This window comes from Lissotriton helveticus, chromosome 3_1 (assembly GCF_964261635.1).
Source record: "Lissotriton helveticus chromosome 3_1, aLisHel1.1, whole genome shotgun sequence".
Lineage (NCBI taxonomy): Eukaryota > Metazoa > Chordata > Amphibia > Caudata > Salamandridae > Lissotriton > Lissotriton helveticus.
This window is the reverse complement of record NC_136061.1, coordinates 324,140,781-324,164,348: the sequence shown is the minus strand read 5'-3', so window position 1 is coordinate 324,164,348 and position 23,568 is coordinate 324,140,781. Positions and strand designations below refer to the sequence as shown.

General features: G+C 46.8%; 1 protein-coding gene across 4 annotated transcripts in view; it reads left to right on the top strand.

Annotated features, from left to right (window-relative positions):
- The window catches only part of ALDH3A2 (aldehyde dehydrogenase 3 family member A2), a 518,837-nt gene that overhangs the window by 288,283 nt on the left and 206,986 nt on the right, over positions 1-23,568 (top strand). For all 4 annotated transcript variants that reach the window (XM_078679908.1, XM_078679906.1, XM_078679909.1 and 1 more), the window contains exon 8: positions 64-230. In XM_078679908.1, coding sequence (XP_078536034.1) covers positions 64-230 — 167 coding nt within the window. The remainder of the gene's footprint in view (positions 1-63; positions 231-23,568) is intronic.

The window sequence follows — 23,568 nt, the reverse complement described above, 5'->3', positions numbered from 1 at the left end:
GCCTATAAATGTGCACAGGAAATAGTCCCACCATTTAAAGATGAATGCTTATGTGTCTTTCAGCTCCAACCATTGTTACTGATGTGAATCCAGAATCAAAACTTATGCAAGATGAGATCTTCGGCCCAATCCTTCCAATACTGACTGTTGGAGATGTGCAAGAAGCGATTAACTTTATTAATGACCGTGAAAAGCCACTGGCTCTGTATGTTTTCTCCAATGACAAAAAGGTAGGCGGTGTGACGATTTTAAACATGCTGCAGGATATTTATATTTATGCTTTAAATTCCTTTTTTGATTTGTTCACATTTGCAAAGTAATGGATTTGTATCCGTAAAATTGCTGTAATCATGGTTGACCAAACTTACGACGTTCATCTTCAGGGTTTATATCATTGGCAAAACATGTACATCGCCTACTAAATAATTGTGTGAAAAAAGAACGTTGTCTTAAATTGGATTGGAAAACAATTCACACAAGTTAATTTCACGGTCAGTTCCCTCAATCTTGAAATACATTAATAGACATTAATGACTAGGTTTAGTCATTTTATGAAGTGTTTGATTACATTTGGTAATGGCATTTGCACTGGATGGTAACCTTATTTTTTACTCTTGTGTAAGGAATGGTTAAAATGCCAAATTTGTGTATTTTGTACATCCTTATAACTTGTGGGGATGGTAGATGTAATATCCAGAGAGGAATCTGCAAAGAAATATTTCTGAAACCCAGACAAAATTCAAAATCAGCTAGGGGTTATTCGTGTAGATTGGTTAATATGTCCCAAACAAAACAATCCTAGACTACCTCTAATGCTGTTAGATTATGATTTTTTGTATAGAGCATTTTCTTTGGACATTCACTTATGATAGGAAAATGTCAATTTTACAAAAACAAAACGAATGAGCAAATGTTCTACCATAATGTATTACCACATGTCTGACAATGAAAACAGTAACCCACTTAGAGGATTGGCATATTGTACACAACAAGAACCTGCCAAAGCCACACCCATGTCAAATGACATACAGAGAAGCAAAAATCTTAAATTATTTCTATGGGGGTATGGTTATTTGGTTTCAGGGATGGCTGGCACCTAGAGAACCTTACTATCCCAAAAGATATTTGAAAGTTAAGGACCCAAGAGAAATCAGGGAGGTGTGGGTCATATGCATCCGACCACCTGTTACCCAGAGTACTCTGCAAACATCACACAAGGGCTGAAAATAAAATAAATACTATATGCTCACATTTTTAGGGTTCGCACTGGAATTTGATGTTAATAGCAATTTTCTCACAGTCCTTTGTTTCCGTATGCCTCCCAATAAAAATGGGTTCTCTTAATGCATGAATTTGCATACTGTACAAGACAAAAACAAGCCTAAACTGCAAAACTATCAAAGGTCATTGTTAGAAACGGGTAGCGTGGTGCAGAGCGGGTGGGCTAAACTCTGGAGGAAATGTGTAAAGCATCCGTGCAGCACACAGGTGACACACAAGGCACACTACAAAAAGAGACTCCACACCAGGTTACATGAAAAAGAACTTGTGTATTATAAAACACATTAGAATGCAGAACAAATCTTTGTGCCAGCCGGCACCGGGTAACCGTACACAGGGGACTATTTACAAGGCAGGGCCAATCGGGCCGCTGCCAGAACCATCACAAGGTACAATAGGATAAAGGTAAGTGCAAAGAATAAATGTGAAGTCCATCAGCTTTAGGACACATCGGCATCAGACCTGAAAAGAAAACATGCTTGCAGGCCATGAGGTCTCACCTTAGGCATAAAGACGTTGTCAGGCCCTGGGGGAAAACATTATCATTAACATACAGCATTAGGCCGGAACATCTGCAGAAGGCACAGACCTGTGAGCATCTCATTAAGCATGCACATTAGCAGTGGTATAATCATAAGCATTGATGCAACATCGCATTTGCATAAATCCCTTTAGCATGGGGCATAAACACATTAAGTCGTGAATCACAACACATTCACATAACCACATGAGATCAGGCGTGAATCTAGAATATCTGAGCACCTCATTAGACATAAAACATATGATTTGTCCTCCTTAGTCCTAAACATATGCATGTGGCATCTCAATAGGCATAAAAGCACCTCAGACACAAAAATAGGCATAAACCTCATCAGCAGCCTGGGGCATGGCACTTTATGCGGAACACCAACCTGGAAAGCGTTAGGGGCAAATAAACCATTAGCATTATAACCACATGCATTAGGCATAACACATGAGGCATGTCAAAATAAGGCCATGAGCATGAAGAATAAACCATTTTATGCATAATCTCAGCTGCATAATCTCAGCATCACATTGACCAGGAAACACATTATGCATGACAGTGGGCATAAAAACTCATTAGCATAAGTGTAGTGTCATTAGGCATAAATCATGAGGCATCATAACCTGACATTAAGCATAGGCCCAAAAACGGAAACCGGCATGAGTCATGAGCATGGAGCATAACCATTAGGCAGAACACCAACAGTATAAGCCTTGGGGGAAAAAGAACATCAGGCCTCATCAACCTTAGGTTTTGAAACACATTACGCATAGCATTAGCCTGCAGCCACCTTATGCAGTAAAACAGATGAGGCATAAATGCAATATCATTAGGGTAAAGACAAATTAGGCATACACCATGGCATTAGGCATCATCAAATACAATAGGCACCAATCCTGGGGTATAAACACCTTGGGCATGAATATTTGCAGGTACATTAGGCATCATTAGGGCATTTCTCATTAGCATAGGAGCATGAACATCATGGCAGGATTGCACTGCACGTAGAAAAGCATTAGGCCTCAAGTCAGAAGGGCGAACCTCATACATGCACACACGTTGCAAAGATTGTCACCACTCCCTGGAAGTAGCTGTCTCTCAGGTGGGCAGTATAGATAAAGTGCTCTCCTCTTGCAGGAGTAAAGTGGCAGCGCTAAGTCCAGGAATGCAGGACTAAGAGTCCTGGGGGCTGAAGAACAGTTGTAGCACTTCACGAGGCTCTAGACAGCAAGCAGCGCACAGTCAATGCGAATATAGCACTCTGGCAGCACAGCGCTGCAGGACCCACGCACCTTCTTCTCCTGGGCAGGGGCTGGAGGCGGCGCTCACGAGGCGCTAGATGGCTCACAGTCCCAGGGTCCCCCAGAATAAAGTAGCGCTCTGGCAGCATAGCGCTGCAGGCGCCAGCTCCTCCTCTGGCAACCAAGAAAATAGTGCCTTCAAGGCGCTAGGGAGCTGGTGAGGATCCCGAGAGACAGTAGTGCTCACGAGGCGCTAGGTTCCAGGAATGCCGTCAGGGTCCCACAGAATCAAGCTGCAGCAAAAATACGGGGAATTGCATATATAGTGCTTTAGTAGCACAGTGCTGTATTGACAATAACCAGCTCTCCCTGGCACCATGCGCAGCAGGTCCCACCAAATAAAGCTGCAGCCCTCACAAGGCGCTAGGGGGTTGGCGAGGATCCAGTGTCCCACACAAGGAAGTGGTGCCCACACTCCTCACCTCCTTGGAATACTGGCAGTCTAAGTATAGCGCTCACGAGGTGCTAGGCCAGCAAAGCTGGCAGGCAAGGCTGGGCAAGATCAGCAGACAGTGGGCACTCATCAGTAGAGGACAGCAGCTCCTAGAAGCTGTCATCTCCCATACAGTGGCACTCCTCCTGACATAGCAGTCGTCACTCCAGCACAGGCTCTCACTGGCCCTGTGGACAGCAGAGGGGTACAGATGGACTCAGGGCCAGCACACAGGCCCTTGCGGCGGTACCTCCTAGCAGAGTGTCCCCTCTCAAGCAAGTCCACGATCAGTCTGAGCACATGGCATCTCTACTGCTCTACATATACACCCCTCTGCCCACATACCAGAAAGGGCTGGAAGCTTCTGGAAGGTTCCCTGGGGAACCGGTCCCAACTGGTTTAGGGGGCGGTGTAGAGCACCCTGTGTGCCAGGCTTTCCTCCAAAAGCTGGGGTTGCTGGGAAACAAACGACTGGACTGCTAACCCACCTCAGTCAGGCGGCACAACACACAGCCCTGGCATCCATTTTAAAAGTAGCATTTATCCACAACAGCACAAATAAATCTGTGCACCCCATTGCTCAGCAGGCATTTCCTCACACATGGTAAAAGGCTAGGGGGATTTTCAGAAAAAAGGGCCAAGTCCAACAGTCATTATGTGGAGGAATATTTGTACCAGTTTTTCATGGGTGATGACAACAGTCTCTGGGCAGAATATTGGCTGGCGTCCAGATACCCACTACTGGATGGATATGTTAAATAGGCCCAGGGGAATCCAGGGATGTGTGGGTTGCATTGGTCCCACTCTTTTTGCTAACTAGGTTGCCATGAGGCTGTGATACAATGGCTTGAAAAAGAAAAGCAACTACTTCACATTTGTGTGTCCGACAAAACCAGAATTTTTGGCATGGCAAGTCTACCATCCTGCCTTTCCATTTTCTCTGGCGAAAACATTGGATGGGCACTTTGTACAGGATAGGAAGAGGCCGAGACCTTGGCTTATGTCAAATTACTTTAGCGTATCATGATAGTGGTTTTGGCGGGAGGGATGGAAAGAAAGGTCTGGTGCTAACACCCCTGATTTGCTCTCATAGGGGAGAGTAAATGCATACTGTGGGTAGAGGACAAAGAAAGTAATGCTTTGTGCCCTGATGCCTAGCTTCCCTCTCCATTTTCATTTTGTATGTGAGAACTATATCTGCTGTTAGGGGGACATATCAAGTAGGGTCATAAAAGCTCTGATCTGCTCCCACAGAAGAAAAGCAACATAGATGCTGCATGGAGGCCATATGGGACATTTGGCACCTTGATACCTAGCTTGTTTCTGAACAAATAGTTCTGTTGGTGTCAATACAGCACCCTGAAGGAGGCAGTTTAAGGGTAGAGCGAGCAAGAACTCCTCCAAATTGCTACTCCAGGGAAGCTGAAATGCAGATGGTGGGTAGAGAATCGAGAGTGGCATGCCTTGTGGCAGGAATCCCAGCTCCTCTCCTATTTTTATTTCTTCACTGTATAAGAAATTATCCTTGGCATCACAGAGGCATTTTACGTTCGCCAAGGTGACACAATAGGACAAAATCCCTCGTCAGTTTCCCTTTGCAACTGTATTCCTCCCAAAAAGAATCCTATTGGATTGCAGCAGAACAGTAATCTATGAATAAGAATCTTTTCAATATTCTATTGATGTCTCTTTCACAAAGATTCCTGCTCCGGACTGACGGTCCTGCTACAGTTCCTGCACAGGAAATCTACTGTGAAGGGGGCATTATTGGAGATGGCAGACCACTTTGCCAGCGGTGCCTCTAATACAATCATTACTCCTTGGGAGGCTGAGATTTCTTACTTTGACTGTGAATAGTGTCACTAATTCATTTGCATGGCGTTAACTTTGCTTTCCGTTTTAGGACAGATTGCTAAGCTAATTAATCCCCTGAGGTTCCTCTACGTCAGTCTCAATACCTCAAATGCCATTAATCTAAAGAACCAGCAGCAAACTTTTTATGTTGCCAAGCATGTTTCCGCTCTCCTTGTGGGGTTGGAAGGTGACACTCTGCTATACCTCTCCTGCACACAAATACTATTTAGGCTGTGTGTGAAAGGATCTAGTGGGGCAGATTGGGCCCTGTGCAATGGGGCAGATCCATCCAGAGGTCTTTAGTTCTGGTGGTAAACATTCCTGTTGGAAAGTAGGATCTGCTTTCATAGTTACCCCCACTTTTTTGCTGGTGTCATTCTGTTTTTAGGTCTCGCCTGAGCCAGCAAATGCTCTGGCGACACATTTAGTGAGTGGGCTTTAAAAAGCCTACGACAGCTTTTTGTCTGGCATACTGCATGCGGTTACGCGCACAGGCACGAGCAGAGGTGCCATCTGGCTATCCTCTCGCTCTTCCAAGCGCACGTGCCTCGCTCATCCTCTCTGTCTTGCTCGCCCCTCCCCCACCACAGAGTGCAGTCTTGTTTGCTTTTCTTCCGTCGCCATCGAGCTTTTTTGCTCATTCCCTTGTATTCATCCCTATCTCTCTTTAAATATTTGATCCTCTAGTCCTCCTCCTTCTTCGTCGCATTCTTTTCTCCTTCTTTCGTCTCCTGTAGTTTTGTTTTTTTCCTTCTCTTTAAACTGCCTATTCTCAATCTGTGTCCACTTGCTTGTTTCTTGACCTGTTTTCCATACTTTCTATGTCCGTCAGTTTTCTTTCTTTGATGACTAGGGTGTATTGATAGTTCTGTGTCCCGGTGTTTATTTCACACACATCTTTTCGCTTCTTCTCTTCTTCTTTCCCCTTTCATGACATTGATTCAGTTTCTCACAATGTATGCTTTAAAAAATGCTTTCAATGTTGGCATAGCATAGGGAACACCCCTATGCAACCAACTCCAAACTGCACAGCAGACAGATCATCGAGCTGACCTAGCGCTGTACATTTCCACCTAACAGCACGCGATCACAGTTTAGAGCAGCCAGAGCCTCCAGTCTCAACACCTCGACTGGAGGGACTCCCATCAGCTCTAGCTTTTACCACAACTACAGCAATCATACAGACACGGGGCAAAGGCCAAACTCAGCTGCCCATCAGACCCCCTCAACACTCCGGCCTTCTGGGGCTTTCAGACTCGCTCTATTCAGGGCTGGCTGTGGGTGATCATAAACACAGTCTGCAGCACGACAACCCTCGCCAGTTCTCGGCAGACCCAAAAACAGTCTCCAAAGCAGTCCCAGAAGAGGGGCCCATCCCTCCTATCTCATCTCTACCGGCCCTCACCGGAATCTCTCCGATCTACACCAGAGCCAGGGGCCTGATGGCCGCACACAGCGCACTCCATGCTCTGATATCTACTCTGGCTCCCCATTGTATGGCCACCCGCCAAGCCCCCAACTGCACACGCCGCTTCACACGCAACTGATGTGTTGGCCCACCTTACTCCATGGCAGCTGCTCAATCATACCAATGGGACAAACTAGACGGCCAAGTGGATATCTTGGGCTCTCTAGCGACTCATCACGGACATCGATAAGAAATTTGACACCTTGAATACCTTGATCAAACGCGCGTGATCAGCGGCTGAACTGGCTGATCCTCCAACAAGCCAGTGGGGCACCTGTCCATGTTCTCCGATCTTAAACAAGCTGGCCACCCTTCCGCATGCCATGGAAACCCTGCTGCAGGTTCTAAAGACCCCTCCCCCTCCCTCCGTTCTCGGCAACAAAAAGCTTGCCTCCAAGTCATCTCCCAGGGGAACGGACAAGCTGCAAGAATCTTTACAATGCCAGCCGGCCCACTCTGGCCACGACAATGGCTTAAATGCTGGATGCACCAGAGTCCAACAATCAGGGAGCGACGCAGGCTTTGCTGCCCAGGAGCCATCTCCACAGCTGCCCACAGCTCTACAGTCGCCCCAGCAGCCTAACGGCAACTCCCAACTGTCTAACGCCTGTAGTGTGTGCCACATGGAATGAGCGTGTTTGCTCTTTGCATAGCGCTTAATACAGCCATCTTCTAAGCACTGTAAATAATCTGTTATTTTTACTCAGTCCGGCATCTTACATTCATGCATTTCTGGGGGAGCCACACTAGCCTGCAGGTCACATCAGATTTCAGCAGCGGGTGCTGCGCCTTGAAGATGACCTTTGAAGCGCCAACATCTTTGTGAATCCAGTAATATGTTAGCACTGGATCCCTCTGGGATATTTTAGGATTATTTCGGGGTCTATGGTGTCTCCCTAGCAGGTTTGTGTCCCAACATCCAAGTGGTTTGTAGATACAGTAAAGTACACATAACCTTCCCCCGTAAAGCTCAAAGATGTGACCCACACGAACCAGTTCCCACTCATCACGAAAGTCAATGAGTATTTTTGCATGTTGATCACTCTAGAATGATCCAAATACATGCACACTTGCGGTTCAAATTGTTGACACTGGATGAATTTTCTTTTAGGCGAGCGCTTTTCACTGGCTGCGTGAGCTCTTAACAAGTTCGGCATTGTGTCTGACAACTGAGGTGGAATGTCTCTGCTTTCCCCCTGGGCGGTCAGAAACAAAGACGGAGGACATTTAAATGCTGCATGACTAAATACTTATAAGGTCCCAAAAGCGAGACCTATTGGCTATGCCAATGCTTGTTCTGACTGGGATCCTGCTAATCACCAGGGGTCTCCTATGGGCTGCAGCATGTATTATGCCACTCATGGCAGACCACTCAAACTGTACATACAGGACTGCCATTGCAGCCTGTGTGAGCTGGTGCTAGCACCACTCACCACAGATATGTTTCCTTATACCTGAGGTCACTGCACCTCAGGTCGCCCTCCGCCTGGGACGACTCGTGGTGGCCCCCCGCCCTGGGCACCGCACCCAAGCCAACAGACCACGCACGCAACCTGGGCTTCATCCTGGACTCCTCGGCTTTTTGTGATATTCCTCAAGTCTGGAGAAAATAAACCATCATCTTGCTGTGACTAGGAACACACCAAAGAATCTGCTTCTGTTCTTTGATTCTCATTAGTCATTGTACTGTTTCTGTGATACTTTATTGTAGTTGCGAGAGCATAGCCTTGTAAATGTGTTTAGTCTTCTGACTATTTTAGACGGTTAAGGGTGTTTTTCCGCCTGCTCTTCACGCACTACACATTAACCATCCACATTACACACTGTAACGTAAAACTGAGGCAGTGTGCCCTTGATATCTGAATTTCCTAAAAACCCCTTTTCAGGTCATGCCCCAACAAAGGGCCTGATTCCACCGCACCATCCACCAATTGCCTGTCCATTTCACTGCGAGGCAGATTCCGATAGTGACCATCCTGTTCTCAATGATGACCCTTGAACCGTTAAACACTGATCAGGAATGGTTTCACTCCCCAGCCAGCAGCTGATATAAAACTGTTTGGATTTACCCTGCACACGAACTTGCCTTCCAAGAAACCATCACCCAGAAAATAAAATTAGCTGGATATGTTCTCCCACTTTTGGAAAAAATAAAACCCTATTTAACAAAAAACAGTGCCTGCCTGATTTCACCTGGATTGAGGCACAGCTCTGCTCCGTGACCCTCCCAATTACACACTTGACTGCCCTGAAAAAGGATTCTTCAAGCTGCAGCACATCTCATCAACGGCTTGATGTTTAACCATATTATCCCTTCAAGCCGGAATGTTTCTCCAGACCAGCTTTATCATGCAAAAGGTCACTACCAATGGTATCACCTTATTCATGGCTGTGAAATAAAGATTACCGAGTAGAGTTGGAGAAATGCTAGAAGGAAAAGGAAAGAAAACGACCGTTCTCCATCCACAGATAGAATGAATTCTAACGATCAATCAAGAGACAATTCTAACGATTAATCAAGAGACAACTCATTTGGCTCAATCATGGACACTAACCTCAACCTCGAGGAATATTCTGACAAGAAAACAAAGCCTGCCTGCTAACAATTCTCTGTACTAATGAAAGTAAATTAATGTTCGAGGCATGTGGGCTGCTAAATTCATATCTATTGCATAGATCGCCGCCTAGTGTTGGGTCCGGATGATTGCACATTGTTGTCCTGGAAGAGTCTTCGAAGTATCGCGAGATAGGTGGCTCCTCCCCTGGACTACAGTGCGCATGGGCGTCGACTCCATCCCCAGATTGTTTTTTTCCGCCATTGGGTTCGGATGTGGTTTCGACGTCTCCTTGTCGGAATCGAAAAAACTTACTTCTTTAAGGCCAAAAGGCCTTCGTACCTGCGTCGGTATTGTTCGCGTGCGGTCTCGAGCTTCATCCGACTCTTCGGGTCGGAATTCTGCGGAGTCGAGTAACTCTTTGGACATCGAGGCCCTCTCGTCGCAGCAAGACACCGACGATCTTACCATGGAACGGAGTCCGTTCAAGTTCTGCCCCGTCTGTGGGTCCAAGTACCCACATATCGACGTGCATCCAGTCTGTAACAAATGCCTCTCGCCGGACCACAACGAGGACAACTGCATGGCCTGCTCAAAGTTCAGGTCAAAGAAAACGCTCAAGCTTCGGCGCGCCTCGAGGCCCGGCGAGCGGCTCCGGCACCCGACGACATATTCGACGACCCCGCAGAAGAAGGCCGAAGCCATCATCTTCAGATTTCACCACCGTCGACGGAGGTCGAGGCCGATCCCGAAGAACACGTCGAAGGACAGACCCAAGATCTTGAATACGTCGAGGAGGTAGGGGACGACGAAGAAGTTTATGGGGCCGCGGAAGATAGCTCGGAGGAAGAGCTATGCCCCGAAAGTTACATGATTCAGCCGCAGGTCACGGGATCGCCACTCGGCCTTACCCACGACCCTGAACCGCTATCCCCGGCCCCGCCTTCTGGCCCGGCCGCGGACACACCAGCGGAGACGCCATTGCGCGTATCGAAAACCGAAACCAAAACCTTCGGAATCGACGGCACCAAAGATGGCCGACGTCCCATCGAAAACGAAACCGAAACCTTCGGATTCGACAACACCTAAAATGGCCGACGTACCATCAAAAATAACAAAGCCTGCTCCCTCCTCGACTCCGTCGCCCTCCGGCCCTCCGAAGTCGAAGAAAGCTGTCGAGTCGACAGCGCCGCAGAAGGTGGCCAAGGACCCGTCCTCGAAGAAGGTCGTCCAGCACGTGTCGGGCACGGTTACGCCGGCAAAGTCCACTAAAGCTGTCGAAGCAAAGTCAGCACAGGACCACGACCCGAAGTCCGGAGGCACTGCGCATCGGCACAAAGACACCAAATCTAAAGCAACGGCATCGGCGCCTAAGCCTACAACGGGGGCACGGACCGTTGCAGCCGAAGATTCGTTGGAGGCCAACTCGTCGCCACCGAGGTCCTCCGATAGTGGCAGACATGGGCCATCGGTTACCAAACCCTCTGCTTCATTCACAAAGCAGGTCACTGACTCCCTCGAACGTATTCGGGAGAAGGCTTTGACGTCACCAACTCACACGCCGTCGGGTCCGAAACCGGTGGACGCACCTGCGAAGACTTCAACCAAGCTTCTCTACACTCTGCCGCCGAAGGTGGCACCGAAGGCATTTGCACCCAAATCGGTGCCGAAGATCACTGAAACGTCAGAATCTTCGACACAAAGTGGCCGATTGGATCGGCATCAAGCCTCAGAAGAACACTCTGAGCATTACATCGATGCCGACACCGGGAAATTGACCCTCTATAAACGAAAGATCACTTCCCAACCATTGGAATCCTATGTCATTCCACTGAAAAAGAAAAGGCCGGCACAGGACATTCCTGCCCTTGTTGAACCTATTCAGCCTCCACCAAGGAGGAGTCCATCACCTTCCCCCAACCAGTCAGGGGGAGAGGACGATAACCAGGATGAACAGTACAATTTCCCAGCTGACAATGACCCTGATGTACAACAGGACTCATATGACGACACTGGTGACCAGGGAGGCCATCAGGTGGTACAGGACCCACAAGGGTTTGGTGCACGTACATCCCCAACTGAGGATTCAGCGGCATTTAATGCCTTGATAGAGCGGGCAGCTGCGAATCATGATGTGGACATGCATGCTGACCCGGTGGAAGAAGATTTTTTGTTTGACACTTTCTCTGTCTCAAAGAGAACAGTTAAGACACTTCCTATGCTAAAAGGTGTCCTTAAGCATGCCCCAGAGATCTTTAAGGAACCTACCAGGGCGAGAGTGGTGAACCCACGTATCGAAAAGAAATACAGACCGGCACCTGGGCACCCTGCATATATTCGGGGACAGTTGCCTCTGGACTCGCTGGTGGTCGCCAATGCCCGCCAAAGGGCGAACTCCCAGACAACGGGTGAAGCTCCTCCCCCAGACAAGGAGTCGAAAGTGCTTGAGGCATCGGGCAAAAGGGTGGCTGCGCAGGCTGCCAATATCTGGCGTATATCAAACACACAGGCACTATTGGCACGATATGATAGGGCGCATTACGACACCCTAGAGCAGCTCCTTCAACACCTACCTGATCAGTTTAGGGAGGGAGCCGAAATGCTCATACAGGAGGGAAAGCTCATTTCAAACGCTGCAATAAAGTGTGCACTTGATGTGGCTGATACAGCGGCTAGGGCGATTAACACTAGCGTCATGTTAAGGCGACAGGCATGGCTTCGCATATCCGGCTTTAAGCCTGACATTCAAACAACAATACTCAACCAGCCCGTTAATCCTGACAGACTGTTTGGCCCAGATGTTGACACCACCCTCGAAAAAATTAAAAAGGACAATGAGACAGCTAAGTCCATGGGGGCGCTTCAGTCTCAACAGTTCAGGGGGAGCACTTTTCGTCGCTCAGGTGCACGCGCTGTTACCAGAGGACACTTGGGTCAACAGACACAATTCACGAAAGGTGGCGCACAATCCTCGTACCCCAAACAGGGCAGAGGAGGTTACAGAGGTAATAGTGCCAAGGGCAGAGGCAGAGGAAACAACAACTCCCGTTCCTCTGCCGCCAACAAACAGTAACTCTCTGTCACTGCCCCCCGACCATCCAACACCTGTCGGGGGGAGACTCCAGCAGTTCCTGCCAGTCTGGACATCCATCACCACAGACAGGTGGGTAAGACAGCTTATCCAGTACGGTTATTGTTTGGAGTTGACCTCCACTCCACCCAACATTCCCCCAAGACAACGTCCTATGTCGGCAGAGCACTTGCACTTATTGCAGCAGGAAGTAGTGGTGATGCTGCAAAAAGGCGCAATCGAGCTTGTACCGGTGGAGGAGGAAGGCACAGGGGTCTATTCCCTGTACTTCCTTATCCCAAAGAAGGACGGATCCCTCAGACCCATTCTGGATCTACGCCCCCTCAACCTATATATACTGTCAGAACACTTTCACATGCTTACACTGCAACAGATTCTTCCCCTGCTAAACCAAGGGGACTTCCTAGCAACCTTGGACCTCAAGGATGCTTATTTTCACATACCACTCCACCCATCCCACAGAAAATACCTCAGGTTCACCATCCACAACAGGCATTATCAGTTCAAAGTCCTACCCTTCGGAGTGACCACTGCCCCCAGAGTGTTTACAAAGTGTCTGGCGACAGTTGCGGCGCACCTCAGGAGACAGAACATACATGTCTACCCTTACCTAGACGACTGGCTCGTTCAAGCAAAGTCGGAACAGAAGTGCGCCGCAGACATGTCCCACACCATTCGCCTCCTTCACAGTCTGGGGTTCTCGCTGAACTACCCAAAGTCGCACCTTCAACCAGCCCATGCGCGGCAGTATCTGGGCGCAACAATAAATACCCTGACTGCTATGGCTCAGCCAAACCCGGTCAGGATTGACAACATTCAGTCGCTGATCCAGAAATTCAGACCGCAACACTCACTACCAGCGAGAGTGTTCATGCAGTTGATAGGCATGATGGCCTCCTGCATCTTCATAGTCCCGCACGCAAGGTTGCATATGCGTCCGCTCCAAGAATGCTTAGCAAATCAGTGGACACAAGCTCGGGGACAACTGACAGACCTAGTGTTGGTGACCGGTCGGGCATACAACTCTCTGCATTGGTGGAATCCACACAACCTTTGCAAGGGACGACCGTTCCAAGAGCCTGTGCCACAGATTATCCTAACAACGGACGCATCTCTCCAAGGGTGGGGTGCTCATGTGCTCCACTACACGGTGCAGGGACTGTGGACAACTCAGCAACAGAAGTTGCACATCAACTACCTGGAATTGATGGCAATCTTCATGGCGCTCAAGTCCTTCAAAGTACATCTGTGCAACAAGGTCGTGTTGATCCGGACAGACAACATGACAGCCATGTACTACATCCAGAAGCAGGGAGGTACTCACTCGCCACAGCTGTCTCATCTGGCTCAGAGCATGTGGAAGTGGGCCATTCAGAGGAACATTTCCCTCATGGCAGAACACCTCCCGGGCAAGGACAATCAGATGGCGGATCTGCTCAGCAGATACAGCCATGAAATGCACGAGTGGGAGATACATCCATCAGTACTCCACCCGTACTTCCAGCAATGGGGTCATCCAGAGATAGACCTGTTTGCCACAAGGGGAAAGGCAAAATGCCAAAGCTTTGCCGCCAGGTTCCCTCACCCAGAATCGCAAGGGAATGCGATATGGATGAACTGGTCAGGCAGATTTGCGTACGCTTTTCCCTCAGCGCCTCTCATTCCGCTGGTGGCAAGAAAGCTAAAGCAACACTCGATGACGCTCATCCTAGTTGCTCCAACGTGGGCACGCCAACCATGGTACACCACGTTTCTAGAACTTTCCGTGGTACCGCATCAAAGGCTGCATCTCTCTCCAAGCCTCTTGACGCAGAGCCATGGCGACATTCAGCATCCAGATCCGCAACAGCTCGACCTGGCGATCTGGCTCCTAAGGTCCTAGAGTTTGGCTACCTCAACCTGCCTCCTGAATGCATGGACATCATACGAGAGGCGAGAAAGCCCACTACCAGAGCTTGCTATGCAGCAAAATGGAAGCGGTTTGTCATTTACTGTACAGAACACAATATCAACCCGCTGGATGCATCCATTCCTAACATCATCTGCTATTTGTTACATCTTTACAAATGCAATCTAGCGTACGCTTCCATTCGGATACACTTATCCGCCATAGCGGCTTATCTCCAGAACAGGCAGCATCTCTCTGTTTTCAGGGTGCCTGCCATTAAAGCCTTCCTGGAGGGACTGAAACGAGTCATTCCTCCGAGAACACCACCAGCTCCAGTGTGGAACCTCAATGTGGTCCTCACTAGGCTGATGGGCCCACCTTTTGAGCCACTGCACTCCTGCGAAATTCAGTTCCTGACATGGAAAGTGGCTTTTCTCATTGCGATTACATCGCTCAGGCGTATTAGTGAGCTGCAAGCGCTCACAATCCAGGAGCCATTCATACAAATTCATTCAAACAGGGTAGTACTACGCACTAACCCCAAATTCCTTCCGAAAGTGGTGTCACAGTTTCATATCAACCAAACTATTGACCTGCCCGCATTCTTTCAAAACCCACAAACAGTAGCGGAAAGAATGCTCCATACATTGGACGTTAGGAGGGCGTTGATGTACTACATTGACAGAACACAACACTTTAGGAAAACACAACAGCTTTTTGTTGCCTTCTCAGCACAGCACAAAGGCAACCCTATTTCCAAAGCAGGAATAGCCAGATGGATTGTTAAGTGCATTCAAATCTGTTATCAAAAAGCTAAACGTACTTTAACAATACCCCCAAGGGCGCACTCCACACGCAAGTTGGGGGCCTCCATGGCCTTCCTGGGGAACATTCCTTTGGAAGACATTTGTAGAGCAGCCACGTGGGCTACACCGCACACATTTACCAAACATTACTGTGTCGATGTGCATTCCAAGCAGCAAGCAGCTGTTGGACAGGCTGTTCTCAAGACACTTTTTCAGACTTCTGCTGCGGGCACGGGCAACCGTCGTTAATGGAGGGACTGCTATGTATTCTATGCAATAGATATGAATTTAGCAGCCCACATGCCTCGAACTGAATATGCTACTTACCAGTATGCATCTGTTCTTGGCATGTAGGGCTGCTAACATTCATATCGCCCACCCTCCTCCCCGGTGCCCGTAGCGGCTGCAGATACTCTCTTGCATTCAATCATTAGCATGGACATCCTTTACACTATTTCACTCCATCTCTGCCACAATGGCTAAAAACAATCTGGGGATGGAGTCGATGCCCATGCGCACTGTAGTCCAGGGGAGGAGCCACCTATCTCGTGATACTTCGAAGACTCTTCCAGGACAACAATGTGCAATCATCCGGACCCAACACTAGGCGGCGATCTATGCAATAGATATGAATGTTAGCAGCCCTACATGCCAAGAACAGATGCATACTGGTAAGTAGCATATTCATCCTCCATTTGGCCATTTCAGAACTGCTGAACAAGGCCCAATACTTTTGCATCTGGATGGGCTCCATGTCCTTCTCCGAGGCCTCCCAGACTTAAGACTGACCTCCAGTTAAAGACTCGCTGTAGCATGCCTCATTCAAGGCCTGAAAAAATATAACCACATCAGTGTAATATGGATTGAACTCCAGTGGATCCTCTTACTGGCTCACACCATCTTCAATACCTGCTGCATCAGACGCAAAGCTGTCACCACCCGCACTACTGTATATCTGGCTGACAAGATCATCATCCCTGGTGGCTCTTCGCACACCCTCAGCCAGAATACCATCAGGCTGGCAACCAAGTTTAAGAAAAGAAACACTGAGAATCTGAAACAACATAGCTGTATCTATTTAGACCCAGTTCCAATCTAGGATAGATCAGAAGACTTTTCAAATAACACTACATTACGATGCAGTGACAGTCCTCTTTTGCTCTCAGAACCCAGCTTCCTTTCCAATTACTTGACTATATCTTTGCATTTGATACTCTGCAGAGCCCCACTGCCATTTGGCCAGGCTTGCACTAATCAAATACTATTTACATGCATACACTTACATATCCAAAATCAAGAACAACAGTGCCTCAAAATCGATCCCACCCACCTACAATTCTGAAAATATAAGAGGACCCAGCTCTTTAAATGCCACTGACTGCTCTTTTTTTGAGTTTCTCTACAGCGTGCCTCATGCAAGCGATCAAGATTCATACCCAATGACTTTCTTTCCAGCACTCAGTCCAGCAGTATAAATACCATTATCAAGCGCCATTACACACACAATGTGTGTTTTTAGATGGCATTTGTGCGTATCCTCCTGAAATGATCCGTGCTCAGGAGCGTGGTCCTTCTGTATTTACTGATCAGGAATCCTTTCAGAAGGGGCAATATTGGAAAGGGGAGATTTATCCAATTTCTAAGATGATTATTTGCTTGTCTCAATATCCAAGGATTTACAATTTCAATCCCTTTCTTGGATGCACAAAAGTGCAAGACATGCTATCGGTACACCAATTTGAATCATGAGTGGCTTATAAAGACTGTGGCAGAAAATCTGAGTGTAGTGAGGCCACTGTCAAGAAGGGTCAGCTAACTCACCTTTCTATATCCTGGTGTCTAGTGTTTCCCCCCAGAGATCTGCAAATTGGAGACTGGGCAATTTCTACTTGCCTCCGAGGCGAACAGAAAGACTTTCAGAATGTGTACAGTTGCAGGATGTAGGGTCTCTAGAGGGCAGCCCCTGGCATGCTTCTTGGTATTGCTTCCCTTGGATAGGGCAATGTTTTTCAATTTGTCGGGCCTAACACAACTTGTGGTCCCTGCTTGTTCTTCTCATCGAAGGGGAAATACTATTTCTGTTGGTGGTTTCACAGTTTTATAAATCCCCCCTACCCCCCAACTTTTATTCCTAAGTTATGAGAAACAATGCCATAATTAATCATCCATTAACCAAATTTACATCATATATAGAACTTTAAACAAATTACAGAACTCTCGTATCATTACTCAAACACATCACGTCTAGTGGGGTGGACAATGCATCATACAATTAGAATGGTTTCATATACTATATTGGTGTTACAATATGAGCCATTCTTTGAAATATGCAGAAAAATCTTAACAAATATTTTTAGGCCTTGCAACGTGGCTCACCAGGATACAAAAACTATATATAACAAATAAACCATGCCTTTAAGCCAGCCCTATTACTTTGGGTTGGAGCCTCATAACCAACCCATAGTTATACACCTTTTTGGCGCTATTCGCAGCATAGCATAACAGTAGTTTTGTGATGGAAGGCTGTATTGCAAACGTTCCCAAAAGCCATATTTAAGGTGTTATGGGTAGAAGCTCATTAAACTTTTTGAACACATTGTTTTGTATACTGCTACATAGGACACATCCACACCAAGTGAAGAAAACCTTCCCCATTCAACCTGCAACTAGGAAACCTATTGGGAATACCAGAACCATTTAGTGTAGGAAAGCTATAAATTTCACAGTTGAATATAATAAAACCCTGTTAGTCCTGACATTCTTCTCGTCACCCTCAAGTAGTCCAAGATCAAGAATTTGCCATTGCTTTACTGATCAGAAAGATTTTTAACACTCTCTGATGGACTTGCTGTCAAACGTTTCCCCAAGATCTTGAATTTTTAAGAGTTGAAATATAAGAAAGAACAGGGGAGTATTCCAGTGTAGTCCATCAGTCTACTACCTGCTGCCTACATAGTGAAAAATTGCTGCATCTCATTGTGTGGGGACAGTTCAGCACGGATCAAGAGAGTATTTGATGGTAGAGCACTTAAGATTACTTCTTAAGCGCTACCATGTGGGAGGTCTGTACCGGAGTGACTCAAGTAGTTTGCATATTGAGTTTGTATAACAAGATAGTATCCATCTAAGTCAGGGAATCCAACGCCTGGCCCCTTAGTGTGCAGGGAAACGCTTGTATCTAATTAATTCTAAGGTAGCACCCCTCACATATCAAACATATCATTGTAGACTTTTAAAGAACTACTTATAGACCAGTATAGGAACAGTCTGAAAACTATATAGCAGGTTGGGCAACTCCACTAAAGATATTAGCAGCAGAATTACATTATTCAGTTTGATCTCCAGCTCAGTTGGCGCTACAGTGTAGTTACTTTTCTACAAAGCTTCTGAGTCAACCACAGTCCTTATGCCCAAATATGTCCTAGTGGAGGGAGACCACTGAAACAGAGACCCATCCACCACTTGTTGAGGAGCAGGAATAAGAGCTGTGTGTAACCCAACATAGACACCAAAGGCTGTGGCGCCAGACATTTGGTGCTTACTGTGAAGAAGAATATCAACAGCTTATAAAACAATAATGTGGTAATATGATAATATGTTAATGTCTCTATTAGCATGTGCGTCACGGATATAAAAGGTCAGTAGTTATATTGCCAAGGCAAAACATAAGGGTGACAACATGCATCCCTACCATGTTCCCCTACTCGGAGGGATGACAACCAAGAGTACTATATTGACTTGTAGTTTAGCTGGTGGGGTGTATAGTACACCGACCCAATAAATGAAAGTAGCTTCCAACTTCAATACCGCACAAAAGCTTGCACAGTTAAGGCCGCTTATCTGAATCAAAGGACTTCTCTGTGTCCAGAGTTGCCACTATGAATTATAAATCACTATTATGAATAATGATGAAACGTTGCCTCAAATTGATCTGTGTGGACCTGGTGGGGAAGGGGGAAGGGGAGTGTAAAGCAGGGATGCTAATAGCTTCGCCGGTATTTTATTATGAGTATTGATCAGTGAAAGTGGCCTGTACCGAAGGGTATTCCACTTGTGGTTTGCCAGGTCTCAACAGCAGAGTAACAGTCGCTTCTCTGGTGGAATCTGGCTGTGACTCCTGCGCAAAAGACAACTCGTGCATTGAGAGAAGATATGGCATAATCAGATCAGCATATTTCTTACAAGACTTGGCACTGATGCTATCAGGGCCAGGGCCCTACCAGCAGAGAAGTTTGAACAAGACTCCCTCATTTCTTCAGCCGTTAGAGGTGCGTGAAAATGTTCCGCTATCCATCGTTTATTTACCTAGTCTAAATAAATGTTAATCTCTGCTCTAGTCTTGGAGAATTTAGTTGATTAAAGGGCCAAATAATATCATTCCAATGCTTCTGCAATTAGATTAGGGGCTCTACAAAGATTCTCTTTTTCATCTACTACTTCCAACATCTAAGAAGCGTCCATGGAATTCTCCCTCACCATAATGCCTTGCCACACTATTCCAATAAATACATTTAGGGTTAGACTCACCTGCCTTCTAAATCTCCACTAATCTGTACCTAATTTGTTTCATACATATTTGTCCCAGCAATCTGCCTAGCTGTCCTCCACACTGCCCTGGTTGTCCTCCAGTTCGCTTAACTGACCAAGTTCATTTGCGGACACTACATTCCCGCAGATACAAACCTCTCTTAAAAACACCCTGCAGCTCTCCCACCTTAATCTACTGTGCTATAAAAAAAGACTGGTTTTGAGATGCAACATCTGTCAGTGCCTCACCTCTGAATCTCCAGACCCAAGCTGGCAGACAGGGTGCCGGGAGGCTTCGCTCCATAAATACTGGGGAATGATCAAACTGTGTTCTATGTAAGATTTAAAAGGCAATGACCCCAGTGAGGATCGGGTCAATCCTAGACCGAGTTCATATTATGAATATATAAGTAAATGGTATATCTTTTACCCCCCGGGTTGCAATGGTGCCGTTTAGCCACCAAGTCATGAATGCTATTCTGTCATGTACTACCTATTCTGCCTATTTCCTTGTGGAGAAAAGGTGGGCCAGGGTATGAAACCCAGTCTAACAAGAACAGGCAACTGGGAGGTTTGGTCTTTGTAGTCTCCCAACATTAAATTCCAGAGAAGAGAAACTGTTAAGTCTGAATATTACTAATTTTACTGACGGAGCATGGGGTGGAAATACTTTTACAGCACATAGTTGAATTTGACATGAACTTAAGCAAACCTACCATCAACAAAATCCACCAGCCTACCTACCTTCCACACAGACCCACCCCAAGTTCAAACAATTAGTGGTGTTGCACTAAATGTCCTGTAAAGTTCTGCTCCAGGAGACAACGTTCATCTCCTGGGAACATGCAGACGCCACCAAGTCACCAACCCCAAAGTCGGCAGTGCTGTTAGACTTTACACAAACAATTATTTTAAAGTATATATTGATGAGTTGCTTGCACAATTAAATGCCAGGGGTATTCAACAAGTATTAAGTGTGCATGGGTGAAACTCTTAGCAACCAGTTACACTCACTGCCAGATGCCCTTTCTGATATTTGCTATGTTAAACCAGGACAGAGTGGGAAGGCTGCCATACATTCTGTCTCTCACCTCATCAGTGCAAATCAGAAAGTGATCCATGCATCCAGGGCAATCTTCAAGATCTCTAAAGCTATGCAGGGGCCACAATTTCCAGCGACCTAAACCTTGCAGCCATTTGATCCATTCAGCGACCAATCTCGTAACAAACCGTAATGCAGTGCCAAAGAACATCTTTCCCCCAACTGGTCCGGCATCTCCAACCTACACCTCAAATCAGAACTGAAGGCACAAATGTTGTTGCAGAGTGACCAAAGTGCTGGACAGTTTCACCTTTTCACTGTCCCAGATTCTACCTTATTTTCTTATCAGAGCCACCAGTTAACCCAAGCAAGTGACGGAGTCCCCAGAACAGAATGTGCAGTAGTTAGAAGCACTACACTCTCAAGACCCCTCTGACTCCAACACATATTGTCTTAACACCAAAAAGCAGCAATACAAGGAACACTTGTGGCAGGGTGCCAAAGTTAGACGGGCGACCATCTGATAAAGATTTATGAAGTAGGAGACAAAGCAGGTAAAATACTTGCCTGGTTAGATAGACACGAGCGGACAGATGGGTGGCTGGGCTACAGACCGACTCAGGGAATCTATCTAAAGACCCGCAACATATCGTAGAAACATTCGCACAATACTATGCTAAAATTTATACCCCAGTAACCACTTCTACAGTAACAGAAGCAGCCGAATTCCTCAGAGATATCCACATCGCCACACACTCTGAAGAAGAGACACTACAGCTTGAGAGTGATCTCACAGTCGAAGAAATAACATCAGCTATAGGTAGTATGCAGTCAGGAAAGGCCGTTTGACCCAACGGCATCCCAGTCAAACTGTATAAAATGGTAGCAACAAAATTAACACCACAACTGATAGAAATGTCCCAGGCCAGCTTGGAGGCCTGGGAGCTCCCCAAGGACCAACGTCTGGCAACAATAGTCACAATATGCAAGCCAGGCAAACCAGAGGAGGAGTGTGCCTTTTACTGACCCATTTCACTGCTTAATGCAGAAGCTAAAATACTGGTGGACTGGGAGGACCAGATATCATTATATGCAAACAACATTCTGCTGTACATGGCGTCACCAATGCGCTCCCTAGCCAGAATAATGAAAATGTTCACAAACTTTCTGAAGTATTCAGGGTACATGATAAATTGGAATAAATCAATTTTGTATGTTCTTATCGGCTCGCCCTCAAAGATTCGCAGGGAGTGTGAGGCGAGGGTGGTGGTAGATGGCTTTTGTTATTTGGGTATCTTCATCACAACAAACCTTTAGGAATTCATGAATAGGAACCTCCAAGGACCCTTGAGACGCTTAGGGAGAGATGTCGAACATTGGCTGTAACTTTCATTAACATTACTAGGGCGCGCTGCACTCTTTAAGATGATGGCATTACCTAGATTCTTGTATGCCCTTCAGAAAACACCATTCCGTGTACCACAGACATATTACAAGGCAATAGAGGCTGAGGTACGTAGCCTGCTTTGGGATGGGATACCACCCCTCATAGCCTCCAGTAGGTAAAGTCAGAGGATGATACGATGGCGGTACAGATCTCCCACACATAAAAGCGTATGACTGGGCTTCCCTGCTCATAGTCCTTAACCACTGGACGCACTCCCCCCAGGCCGACCCTGCATTTCAAATGGACCGGCACGTCCTGGGAGGAGGGGGTGCCCTACGAGCACTAGACACCAAAGCAAACAATACAAGCCTCTCCGGACCTACAGCATTAACGGTCCACCTAAGGCACACAGTACACAAGAAGCTGGGCTGGCATAACAGAATGACACAGTTCACCCCACTCTGGGAGACTAAAACTGGGCATATCGATTACCTGTGAATGATTCCATAAATGGGATCTTATAGGAATCTCAAGGGTGGGTGATCTCTGGGACAAAGGGAAAGCTATCCCATTCGAAAAGATGCAACAACTATAAAACATGGTCACAACGGAAATGTTCCGCTACTTACAGATCAGGTATGCACTCATGGCTGTTATCCCGGCAGACACAACCCTACCAGAAGCATCACCACTGGAAGACAGGCTACTTATGGAACGGATGGACCATAAGGCAATCTCCCTAACATATCAAAATTAATTAATAATTCGTCAGATCCAACGCAATGGCTCCGAGAGAAATGGCAAAAAGACATTGGGGAAATAGATGACACTGACTGGCAGGAAGTGTTGGAGTCTCCAGGGTAGGTGGCAATTCCCACTAGACTGTGCTTGGTGCAACTCAAGGTGCTCCATAGAACATACCTACCCAGGGAAACACTGGTTAGAATGGGGAAAGTTGACTCCCAACTCTTTCTGTGACAGTGTGTAGGTGCATGCACATTCTACCACATTTTATGGGACTGTCCTGAAATCAGGAATTATTGAGAAATAATCATGCATACAATTACACAGGTTTGTGGGGTCCCTGTATCACCTGAAACCAAAAGATGCCTTCTACATATATGGGAGACCACATACCTTAATCGCAAAAACCAAGACTGGAAGACACTAGGATGATGATTGCGTAGCACAATATCGCTAAACATTGGGGAGTTCAGCCTACACCAACACATGCCTAATGGTACAAAGATATGTATTGGGCCATGGGAGCCAAAAAAGCAGCATATAGAAATGGGGGATGCCCCAAGAAGTGGGAGCAGGTGTGGGGAGGATGGAATACGTACAGGGGGGTGATAGGTATCCCGCCCTCTGGGGCTTTTCGCTGGAGGAGAGCTGAAGAACTGAGGTAA